Consider the following 13,092-nt stretch of genomic DNA (forward strand, 5'->3'; position numbering starts at 1 on the left):
AGACTTCAGGTCAAAAAATTGAACATTACGTGATTCAGTAGCAGACCAGGGAAGAGTGAAAGGTACAAAAAGACATCAGATGCAGATCAGTTGGAGGTCACCTCTGTAAAAACAATCAGAAGCAATCAGGTCAAAGGTAGTGTTGAAATGTAATGCTTGCTTGAGTACCAAACCTGGGGTATAGTGGAAGGTACTAAAGACAACAGATGCGGATCAGGCAAGGTCAAAGGATTGGCTACATTTTGGCGTTTGATGAGAACACGGCTGTGAAAGGGTGGAAAGCACAAAACTCAACTGTTACCGATCAGGTGAAACCAGCTGGGTAGCACAGCGAGAAACCAGATCAAAGGGTTGGTCAGCATTAAGTGACTTACAGCCAGGAAACCCCACAAAAAGGATCTGCAAGACGCCAGGTCAAAGAGGTCACCACCTCTAGGTACGTGACTGACTCCCAGGCTGGGAGAGGCGAAGGTACAACAAGTCCGCAGCTCGAGAGCAGGCTGAAATCACCGCTTTAGGAAGGGCCACCAGAAGCCACTTTTGGAGGGGTGACTACCGTCTCCAGAGACCACCACATGAAACAAGGGCTTCTGTGGCGGGGCTCGGGCGCATAGAGGCAGCGCCCGGTCCCCTCAGCTGGTCCGGTTTCCGTCCCCTGCTTGGGTCTCCACACTTCATGAGAGCAGAGCGCCTAGGCTGGGACCCCCACACCCGCCGAGATGCCGTTCCACCCGGTGACCGCCGCCTTGATGTATCGAGGGATATACACTATACCCGACCTGTTCGCCGACCACCAGCCCGTCGACATCCCTGAGGACGAACTCGAAGGTAAGTGGAGAACCACTAAAACTGGAGAGGGAAGGCGGGATACAGAGACGGGCGAGGAGAGCCGGTGAGAGCACAGGGGAAGAGGAGAACCAGGAAAGAAAAAGAGACACACGCAGGAAAGAAAGAGATGATGACAAAAAAAATCACAATAAGGAAGACAGACGAGCAGGAGTAACAAAGTAAAAAGAAAAGGGGGGGTCATTGAAGGCAGACGAGTGAGGGGGTAGAGAGAGTGACTCGGTTCAAAAAGACACCCTAAATCTCCCATCCTTTTCCCTTTTTTATGATTTTCTTAACCAACCTCTGCCTCCCACCCCCATGTCCCATCCTTTACTTTCTTTTTTGGAAACAGGCGAGATAGCGAGTCAAAGACAGAGAAACGGAAACAGTTACACCAGAAAATGGTAGCGCAAGAAAGACAAAGGGGGGCGAGAAAAAGAAAGACAGAAATGGACGGAGAGCAAACAAAAGAAGAGTCAATGAGATTGTAAGAAGCGAACCATTTAATACCAATGTCGGAAAAGAAACAGGCGGAATGAGGGCGAGAGTTAGAAAGGGGAGTTAGTAAAAAGGGAAAGGGAAGTCGAAGTTGTGGGAGGAAAGGTAGATTAAAGAGGACAGAAGAGAGTGAGGAAAAGAGCACGGGTATTAAAATCGAAACCTAGAAGACGGGGACGCGGGGAAGAAAGAAAGAAAAACAGAGAGCAGAGAGAGAAGGAGACGAAAAATCGAATGGGTAGGCGGGGGGCGCATCGCGCATAATGAGTGAGAGACGATACTCGCGGCCTCGGCTTCAGTGAGCAGGAGATCGGACGCGCCTCCTCTGACTGAGCTCCTGCGCGGTGCCTCGCGCCACTCAGCGCTACTTCCTGGTCCTTAGGGGCGCTCGCGCTCTGTGTGCACGGCATCACTCGCCATGCTTACCCTCTGTGGTACTGGATACCACGCCGAGATACTCAGCGGCATTCTATCGTAGCCTGAACCCTAGTGATACTTTATCGTACTCTGCAATACTGAGACAATCCTCGGTTCTTTGAAATTCAGTTTGGTTTTTACAGTACTGAGGTGCACTGCCTGGTACTCGTTGCATACTTGTAATACTCCTTTGCAGTGCTCAGTTTGCTGAAGTTAAGAAATAAATAAAAAAGAAGTGAAGGGGGCGGGGTTCAGAGTTTGATGCTGGTGTTGCTGAATACAAATACCCAGTTTTCATTCAATCTCACGTCTTTTCTACCCCCCGTACACCTACCTCCTTATTCAACCCCGCATTCTCTTTCCCACCTTCCCTACCCTTCCCTACCCTTCTCTTCCTTTTCTGATTTGTCTCTTTTGCTCTGAATCATAGTCTGATGAGGAAAAATAAGTCCTAGTTGCCACAATCAGTGCCAGGGCTCACACAACGTGCAACCACCGGCGCAAATTAAGGCCCACCTGTATTAAGTCATAGGACTCTAGTATTTCGTGACACCAGCAAGTTATCAGTAGTACTCCGGATTCTTCGGAGCTATTTCTGGGCGCATATTCGTACTAATACTATGTGGTATCCGGTGGCTTCCTCTGGTACTCCAGGTACTCGGGGGTTCTTCTATGATGCTCTCTGGTACTTACTACACGTCTGGTACTCTGTAGTATTGTGTGGTACTGCCACTTTGGAGTCATCTGTGATATTCCGTATTTATTTCTTGGCCTGGGCCAAATTTTACTTACGCTGGAGTCATTTTCCGTCATTTTACATCACTGTTTGATGGGAAATTACAGAAATGTACGTAAGTACGTGCGTTCACTTTATTATAAGTTATCTTATCTTTCACACACATCCTACCCAAGGTGCACAGCAAAAACGGGATTTGAGAGCGCAAGCAGCTGCTGGTGTCCGAGAATAACAGAGTGAATAACAGCTTCAAAATTGTACACCAAAAGCCAGATTGTAACAATTGTAACACCAAGAGCCAGGTTGTAACATTTAGCGCTATTTTCTTAGCACACAATGCATCCTCGGGTACATTTTGGACACGGGGTGCATTCTGCAATAGGAAAATAGCACAGAAAGCTGGGTCTCGCTCTGAGTCCTGGTGTATGTCCCCATGTTAGCGAGTTATCCACCCGTGTTGTTCCCGCAGCCCCGCTCTACTCTGTGCTGCTTTGCAGAACTTTGGGGTAAACTGCAGTATTATGTGAATCTCTCGAGATCACACACCAGCCGCTGGCCTTACAAAAGACGATTTTGGCCTGTATAAACGTACATTTCACCTCATAACACAGTAGCAGTCATGTGCATAGCGCAGCATCGTAAAGGAGTATACACAGCATAACACCGCCTAACGAGGCCTAGTGTAACCTGGGGTTAGCTGACCTTATGTAAAACAAGAGGCGTGAGGGTACACTGCGAGGCAGGAGGAGCGATGGAAAGACGTGTGTACACAGGGAGACAGAGGCCGAGGGGAACAGACACGGGTTACACAGCGAGGCAGGAGGACATGGGTTACACTGCGAGGCAGGACATAGGTTACACTGCGAGGCAGGAGTAGTGGGCAGACATGGGTTACACTGCGAGGTAGGAGTAGTGTCCAGACTTGAGTGTACACTGGGAGACAGAGGCCGAGGTGGACAGACACAGGTTACACTGCGAGGCAGGACCAGTGGGCAGACATGGGTTACACTGCGAGGCAGGAATAGTGGGCAGACATGGGTTACACTGGGAGACAGAGGTCGAGGTGGACAGACATGGGTTACGCTGCGAGGCAGGCGTAGTGGAAAGACAAGTGTGTACACTGGGAGACAGTGGCCGACGTGGACAGACACGGGTTACACTTCGAGGCAGGAGCAGTGGAAAGACAAGTGTGTACACTGGGAGACAGAGGGCACGGTGGGTTACACTGCGAGGCAGGAGCAGTGGGCAGGCATGAGTGTACACTGCGCTGCATAAGGAAAGAACTACAGACATGGATACATTAGCAGGCAGAGGGAGAGATGGACAGATGGGTGTACACTGTGAGGTAGAAGAGATGGGACAAATATGAATGTACATAGCAAGGTGGACTCTTCGGCTGAAGCCGACCACTGGGGCTCTGCTGAAGGAGCATAGGCGCTCCCAGTCAAGACCAGTAGCAGCGCCACTACAGATTTACGACCACAAAGCAGCGGACTCTGCTTTGTATGGGGCTGAAGTCTGGGGGTTCGAGAGCTTAGAGAGTCTCTTAACTACGAGAACACATTTCTGAGATCCCTTTGCTATCTCCCCTAAAGCACCCTGCTTCTTCCTCTAAGACTTGATATGGGTAGGCAATCCATTGTGAATCAGGTACAACTTCGCCCTTTGCTCTTTTGGCTGCGCCTGAAACAAACCCCATAGCTGTCTTACTATGCTGCTGTAGCCGATGAAGTTTGTAAACGCGACTGTTTCAACAAAATTGCGTTGTTTACTAAAGTCAGATCCCTACTCGCAGCAATAGGCTAGGGGAGCTCATGGAACGTCGATGATCCTTGTTCTTTACCAAGCAGAAGGCTGCCTAAGTACCAATACTGGAACTGGCTGGCTCAGTCTAATGTAACACATTCACATGGTGAATTTATGGACTTCAAAACCCATAGCGTGCACAAGCAATATTTGGAGGCCATCACAATTCCACAGGATAGAAAGCTTTATATCCAGTTTAGACTTGGATCACTTCCTGTGAACTCCTTTACAGACGGATGGCAACGGCCCTCATCAGTGCGGCTACATTGCCCTGGTTGCCCCAAGTCTGTTGAGACAATTGCACACATTTTTTTTGTTTGCCCAATATACAACTCCCGAGACGTAAATGGTTGGCACCTGACTATAGGTTGCTAGGAACACGTTGTCACCAGGAAGCGCTGCATATTTTAAAATTGGATTCAAGACCACTTGTTGCCTGTGCAGTAGCTAAGTTTCTGGGGAAAATGTGGATAGTTAGAAGGTGCATGCTAAAGAAGTGATACAGTGTGCCTTAAAGTTTCTTTTCTTCACCACCCCCAAACTCGCTAAACGAGAACATGCCAGTTAGTGTATTGTTTGTGGTCCGATCCTTTCATTGTGATCCTATAGTGGGCTCTTCAATGAGCTTTACCAGGGCTTTCTCCTTGGATAACCACCCTTTTTATCTGTTTAAATTATTTTGATCATGATTGCTATTTTTCTTAATAACAATTTATTGTAATGTATCCAATGATCATTTGTCATGCAACCAAACCTGAGGTTCTGTACTGTAAGCATTTGCACTTTTATCGTCCTTACAAACTTAATGTAATATTGCAATATATCCATCTCTGCAATTTTGTACTGTAAGCACTTGCACATTTATGGTCGGAACAACCGAATAAAGTTTGACTTGACTCGACTTGAGTGTACCTTGGGTGAAAGAGGGAGAGATGTACAGACGTATTACATTGTGAGGCAGAAGACGAGATGGGTAGACATGGGTAGACACTGCGAGACATAAAGAAAGTTGTTCAGATATAGGTGTACAATGAGAGACAATGAGAGACAGAGGGAGAGATGGGACAGACATAGGGGAAAATCGGGAGGCAGAAGGAGAGATGGACAGACACTGGGGTACCTTGGAGATAGAGGGAGAGATGGATACTGAATTATTGTATGCACTAGGGAAACATTGACAGGCAGCTGGTAGAAATCATGGGATACAGTGTGTGAAATAGACAAACAGATAAACGGATGCATGGACAGATTGGTGAATTTGTGTTCACAAGAGAGAGAGGTCTAGGTGAACAGATACATAAAACTGTATACACTGGGAGGTAGAGGGCGAAATCCAAACAAGAACAATTCACAAGAAACACTGGGACACAGGAGCGAGGTGGATAGACAGGTAAATGAGTGTACACTGGCAGACAGGGTGAGATGAACACGATATCAATAGCTAGATATGCGAGGAGACAGGAGAAATGGGCAAACACATGAACGAGAGACCGAGGCAGAGATGGACACGGTTGATACAATACAAACAGTGATTAACAGCAAGATATCACAGACAGATACACAGGTGCATTCGGAGGTTTATGAGAATGCAGCCTGTCAAATGTATCTGGGGTTGGTGGGGATGAGGTAGCATAAGTATGGTTGCAACATACTCATTTGAGAAGTTGGAGGAGACAGTGCCATTGAAAAAGAAGGCATTTCAGCTCCCCTTGAATATTCCATAGTCACCAATATGTATCTATACACCGGGAGACATAAGCAGAAAACCACACACACAAAACAGAAGTAGAGTTCAACAAGCATTTGCAATGCAATCAGTCTCACATTTGTTAAAGTTAGAGCTAGCGGTGTAAATGACAATGTTTTTTACATATTTTGTTTTGTGGAATTAACTTGTAATAACAATAGCAGGGAACAAAATGGAAAAATGGGAGTTTCTATAATACAATTTTAAGTAAGTAGGATTTATTTGCTAGAATCACAATTAACCATGGCACTATTTAACACAGTTTGGAACAAGTGAGGGGTGTGGGGAAAGATTTTGAAGCAGTTCTTCGATGGTAGAGTTTGGCTATTGAAGGTTGAAGGCATTAATGTATTATAGTGAGAACGATTTTTCACCTGCAAGTAGTTTGTTAGCAGAGACTACTAGCATCAAAGAAATACATGGAAGCATTTTTCAACATAAGAGAGCGAAATGGCAGAAATAGTGAGTATTTTAACTGACCACTGCACAGGCCGGGAGTGAAACACTATCCTTAGTGACAGGCTGCAAACAAAACAAGCAACAACAAATAAACAAGCGCAAAGTGCGTTGTTGTTCAAGCAGCGGGTGCTTTGCAAATAGAAGGCGCACAACCGCACAAGTCCCCTGACAGAAGAGCAGCAGCACCTTTGAGGTGATTTGATGGAACTGCTGTGTCAACAAAGGGAGACTCCAACATGAATCCCCAGAGTGAGAGGATGTGGTGCAGTGGTCAGAGCTGCTGACTCAGGAGCTGGGCATCCGTGTTCAAACCTCGGCGTCGGGTCAACATCCTGTGAATCTGAGCAAATAATGTCATCTCCCCACTGCCCGCACTATATAAATATACTAATTTAAGTTAAAAAAAAAAAGCAAAGCTTCGATCTCGGAGGAGTGATGGGGTGGCAAGCAGTGTTGTGGGAGGGGGTAAGGTGGTGGGGGAGAGATCGCACAGGGAGATTAAGTATGAGAAGCAGTATTTAAATTAAACAAAAAAAGCAGAGATCTCGTAGGGATGGTGGAGGCGGGCAAGCAGTGTTGTGGGAAGGGTGTGGGGGTGTGGTACGGCAAAGGAAGATTAAAGTGACAGCAGGCAAATTAAGCTGAAGCAAATTAAAGAAAACACTTATTGAGCAGAGGCAGGCTAACAAAACAAAAGTGCTCTCAAAGCTCTCTAAATAACCTCACAAGTAAGAGCACATGTAACAGGGGCAGTCCTCATGGGAGGATACAAAAGTCCAAAATAAGGGACTACTATGCGTATTTGCCAAACAAAAGTCAGCATTTGAAAAAGGACAGAAAGAGGAACCAATTAAAAAGATGGGCGGTGCTCAAAGCCCATATTCTAGATACGATATAAAACAATGGGGTAGCCCAGTGCAATCGCCTTTAGAAACTGCTCTAGTTTATTTTTTCTCTTTGTTCGGAGCTACGGGCAACTCTCGTCCTCCGTGTCTGTTCAGAAAGACGTCTTTCTGAACAGACACGGAGGACGACAGCTTCTAAAGGCGATTGATAGGCCTTGGAAGAAGACACGAGGGTCGTGTGAGGAGGTGGAAGGCCCCTTGAGTTCACCCTCCCTCTTTTGAATATTATTTCCCCATGGAGCCCTGTGCGCCAGACGCCGGAGGAATGGTATACAAGATTAATCCTTGTTGAAGTGACCAGAGGACACCTGAGTCAAAATCATTAGCAGCGCACAATTAGGACTACCGTGCCACCATATATGACAGGGTGGAAGCCCTACAAAGGTGAGCAGGGACATTTGGTCTCTCCACTCTATGATACTTGTCCAAACCACACAAACTATTTAAGTACCCACCCTTAATTTGTTTCCCTCACAAGTTACACACAGACCATCTAGTTAGTCCAGAGGAAGTACCCAACAAGACGGTTATACTATCGCACATATTTCAGGGGTCGAAACGTCATCGCTTTATTGCCAAGTGTTGATGATCGCCCAGGATAACAAAGAAATAATTTGATTAATTGCTCACTGGGCTGATATTTCTATTTTTCAAAAACTCTGCAGCGTTTAGATATACTTTTTCTTTGTATTACCTGTACATGTATTTTGTGTAATGTGTTGTGATATGTAAATATTTAAATGTTTGTGTTCACTGAAGATCACAAGTCTTAAAATGTTAGTACAGAAAAATCGTTCTGTGTGTATATAAATATATGTATCTACTTAGGTTTAAACTCACCTTTTCAAAATACTGATATAAAAAATATATCATGAAAAATAATACAAGAGTGTTGCGGTTCTTGGTTTGGACATAAAGTGTATTTCGCTCTTTCATTTGTTGATTGTTCTCATCCAGTTGGAGAGACCTAATTGTATAAAGATATTTTTGATTTCCAAGAGTGGCAGAACCACTGTTCACTTATAGCATATTCTAGATACAGCATGTTTCGGAGAGACAGTGCATGGGCTGCCTAGGCGAGACCTAAAACTTAATAACTACACACTGCAGCACAGGCGGATAGGAAGACAGAGACATTTAAATATACAACAGCAGACAAAGGAAGTGGGAGATACCGCTACGAATAAATAAAATATTGGAAGAGATGGTGACATGAACACATACAAGTAAATATTTACTAAGAAAAAGTCAGAGAGATATATGCAAATTAATGTATATTTATGCACTGGGAGAGCAATGGATGAGCAATCATGCGACTGAAATATGCTTTGAGATGGGAGAGAGATGATGAGAGAGGGATAGATATAAAGATTGGAATAGATATGAAGAGACTGGCACACAGATGAATAGAGATGCACTGAAGGACAGTGGAAGCAATGAACACTGATGTTTATTTTGGATGTACGTTGTTACAACGCATGTTGTAACAACGCATGCCTTTACCACGCAAGTCTTAAACGCAAGTCGTTACAACGACTTGCGTTGGAGGGCGTGGATTTAGGAATCTTATAATTTTATATTCCAACACCAGTCCCCGTAACAGTAGGGAAGGTGTTGGAATATAAAATTGCAAGATTCCTTATCCCACAGCGCCATCCAGCGCAAGTCGTAGTAACGACTTGCGTTGTAATAGCTGCGGGGTAAAGGCACTGCAGTGTAAAAACCGCATCGTAAACGATGTTCCCCGTTTATTTTTGTATAAGTTGACTGGATTGAGAAATAAACAGAGTTATGAATAGTTAGAAAGCATGAGATTGACTTAGAGTCAGGTGAGTAGATATACACACTGTAGGATAGAGGAAGATAAGGGCACACAAATCAACAAATATGCACCGACTGCCAAAATTGAGGCACCCATAGTCATGAAAATACATACACACATGTGCGCACACACACACACACTCTCTCTCTCTCTCTCTTTTTGTCTCTTTCTCTCGTGAGAGCTAGAGGAAGAAGACATGAATAAACAGATGAATATATGTATTCAAAAGGACATAGAGGGAGAAGTGGATACATAGATAAATACCCACGCATACAAGCTGTCAGACCCTGTTTGGGGTGTCTTGAGTCAAGCAGGGGCTAGTACGCCACAACAGTGGAGGGAGGACTCATTTGCCTCTGATACCCAAGGATTCATCCTATTATGGCTCTTCAAACTGGGCCAGGTACCATACCTTTAGCATTTGACCGTTAGTGGTAGTCATGGCAAGCAATTAAATGTTTGAATGCATTAAGCTCAGAAGACAACAATCACCTAGCAGCATAATAACCGACTGTCCAACCAAGTGCTTATCTTTTTAGAAAATAAAGTACTTTAAATACACTTAAAAGGAAGATATTACACACTACAATACACAAGCACTAATTCACTGCCGAAGGGTCACCCTATGTAAGGTCCCATTTGCTCAGCACCATCTTCCCATAACTCTGTGTAAGGATAGTGTGGCAGGTTTCAGGTAAAAGTGCACTGCTATCCCTCTGGCATTTAGAGTGTGCGCTGAGTTATACAGTTCCTAGTGCCACTATCAATTTCAACAATGTAAGTCTTTTAGTCCTGTGTCGGTCATGATCGGGGCCCACAGCATGAATCTGCTCTCTCCTCCATCTTCTGGGACAACAATGCACTGGCATGTCTCTGACTCCAGTATTAGAGGTAGCAGCTGCAGGCCTGTTACCCGCGGATTGGCTGTTGTCAGGCTCTGCCATCTCTAACAGTCCTCAATGGTCACAAGCCCTCTTCTGGCAACAAGGGGAGATTGGTTGGGCCAGAAGTTATAGGGCCACCATCAAAACTTATCAAGCAGGAGTGTGGCTCCAAGTCCAGTGACACAATGAAAGGCTTTGGGCTACAATGTTTATGCTCACAGTAGTAGAGCCTGCTTGGTACACTTCAGGAATGCCACAGCCCTACCACAGGCCACTCCAGGACAGTGCCACCACACAGGCCACTGGAGGCAAGGGAAATGTAGCTCCATTTCAGGAGCACGCTAGTTGCTTTCTTTGGACTCTCTTCTGGGCACATGGACCCACAGCTCCAAAGTCAGCTGCTTTTTATTCGCCTTAGTAGGGAGGTCCTCCTCCAGGGTTTGCTAACTCTCCCCTCTTCTTCTCAGGCAGCTCTAATTCCAGGTGCTTCAGGCCAGGGTTGTAATTCTTCTTTACAGGTCAGACTCCAGATGATGTCCCCCTCACCTCTGTGAGTCTGGATGTCAGGCAGGCACCGGGTCTGATTGTACAGCAGCCCTCCAGGCACTCCATGCAGAACCATCCTCATTGGTTTAACAAGAACTTGGAACTGGAACAACTAGTGGGTCAGCAGGTTCCACTTTTATACAGCTAAAGCAAACAGGGAATGTGTATTCTCTGGTTGCACTTTCAGAACCGGTATGGACCCGTGTTTTCATGTCTTCTTTCCAGACTATCTTCCAGACACATCCTTTGTGTAGAACGATGCTCCTCAAAGCAGGATTGTCTCCAAGGTGGAGCACCCACACCAGAGGTACAACAAGGTGTGAGTATTCTGAACCTGGCTGTCAAAAGCCACACTTAACAGTGATCAGGAACAGAGACAAAATGCAGCCACACCTAAAAGACCCATCACACTCAGGAAAAAAAAGACTACATGCTACTCTTCAACTGCACCATCTACCAAATGGCTGTGCTCAGGAAGACTCATCTGCAGCTCCTGCACCAAAAGGATCTAGTTGAATTTCTAAAGGGAAGACTGTCTTCTCTTTCCCCATTTTTGTTTAGAGGTCTCCTTCCACCAGTTTCAGGAATTTCAGCAATACACTTCCGTTGTCTGAGAAAACAACCCCATCTCCACCTTGTGCAGATGAATAGGCAAGGGGCAAAATGGAACCCATGGGTCTGTATTATTCTGGTTCACTCATATACAAGAGGAATACACTGTGAAGGTCACAAAGCAAACAAACAAAGGTTCACAGGAATGTTAGTACTAGGACCTGCATTAGTGTGTAGGAGTGGAACTTTCCATGAGTGGACCAATAGTCCTTCGTTCCTATGACACAGATAAAAAATCAGGTCAACTACAGATTCACAAAACATGGTAGGCTGCCACCACCGCTCTGCATACTAAACCCATTAGAGGAACGATTGTCCACTGTCTCTATTCAACGAGAGCATACTTTGTGCACTTCTCCAGGTCCAGGACAGGTGTAGATCAGCTTGCATAATAAAGGACAGCCTAGGCTTTTGCCAACACACTGGTTTAGTGTGAGAATGGGTCAAATAAAAAAAAAAAGGATACCAGATACTTACAGTTGTGTATTCAAGGCAACAGAACATAACCGAATCCAATGCAGGGGACACTTCCTTACACACATACATGCACAGGCACACCTATTGGTGTGGGTCCTGGTGTGGTGCAGGCGTGGGCGTGGTACAGTTGATGGCAAAGGTGACATTTCTAGACCTAGCATTGGTGACAGAGTTTGTGTTTGCATTTGTGCAGTTCTAGTACGGATGCATGTGCATAGTCCAGGATAATTGCTGGTAGAGTAGTAAGAATTGATGTGGTACACATGTTCTTCTGGGTGCTAGTGCTTTTGTAAGTGATACCACAGGGGCAATTATTGGTGCTAGCATCAGTGATAATACTAGTGCATGCATAGGCTCAGATGCTTGTACTAGTACTATTACACTTGTCTGAATTCTGCTCTGAATGCTGGTGCAGCTGCATATGTAGGTGCCAGCACAGGTGCCTGTGTTAGTGATACTTCTGGTGATTGAGCGTCCTTCTGCTGAAGGTGCTGGTGCTCACACATGTGCAGGTGTGGATGCTTGTGCACTTCCCAGTGTTTGTCCTGGTGCGAGCATACAAACTGTCATTGTTGCATTGCGGGACAGAGAGAGAGAGATGAACAAATACATTAATAAACACTGAAAGACAGAGAGAAAGAATGGCTCGCAGATGAATACACAAACTCAAACACTACTATTTATTCCAGGGGATGTACATGATTGGGTGGGTGAGTTGCATAGTGCTGATACAAGTTTTGGTGCATGTTCAAATGTATCAGTTGGTGCTGCTGCTGTCGTAGGAGTTCAGGTATTGTGAGCAGAGGCAACATTGTTTTTTGTTGTTTCTAGCATTGATGGTGGTGCTTGAATGTGTACAGGTACTGGTGCTTGTGCAGGTGCTGTTGGGAATGCTGGTGCACATGCCGGTATGTATTAGTATGGATATTTGAATTGGTGTAAGTGCATTGGGAGGCATAGAGAAAGTTGGACACATACATTAATTCACTTCCACAGGATTCTATAGTAGATATAGTTGAATGTACAGGGTGGCAAGTAGTGACTCCCGTTTGCTGTGTGACTAGTAGGCCATAGAAGTCAAGCACAAATGAACAAGTTACTTACCTTTGGTAATGCATTATCTGGTACACACAATATCTAGCTGCAGATTTCTTACCTTTGAATTTCCCAGGCATCAGACTGGATCCAGAAACTTTTGTATGAGCAGAACCCCTGCATGCCTTTGGGTGGCTCCGTTCAGCTCCACGTGGCGTTGTTGGCGCTCAATGTGATGTCGTGGTCACCTATATAGGCGCCACCCAGTCATGCAGACGTCAGTTACTTTTCACTTTTTTTCATGCCATATTTGCAGAGCC

At 45.4% G+C, this 13,092-nt stretch overlaps 1 protein-coding gene across 1 annotated transcript in view; it reads left to right on the top strand.

The window, feature by feature from the left end:
* Positions 1 to 627: 627 nt before the first annotated feature.
* CABP7 (calcium binding protein 7) overlaps positions 628 to 13,092 on the top strand; it is an 828,431-nt gene continuing 815,966 nt past the window's right edge. The window contains exon 1 of the mRNA XM_078667195.1: positions 628 to 828. Within this exon, the coding sequence (XP_078523321.1) occupies positions 720 to 828 (109 nt within the window). The 5' untranslated portion in view covers positions 628 to 719. The remainder of the gene's footprint in view (positions 829 to 13,092) is intronic.

Source organism: Lissotriton helveticus, chromosome 11 (assembly GCF_964261635.1).
Source record: "Lissotriton helveticus chromosome 11, aLisHel1.1, whole genome shotgun sequence".
In the NCBI taxonomy this organism is placed as follows: Eukaryota; Metazoa; Chordata; class Amphibia; order Caudata; family Salamandridae; genus Lissotriton; species Lissotriton helveticus.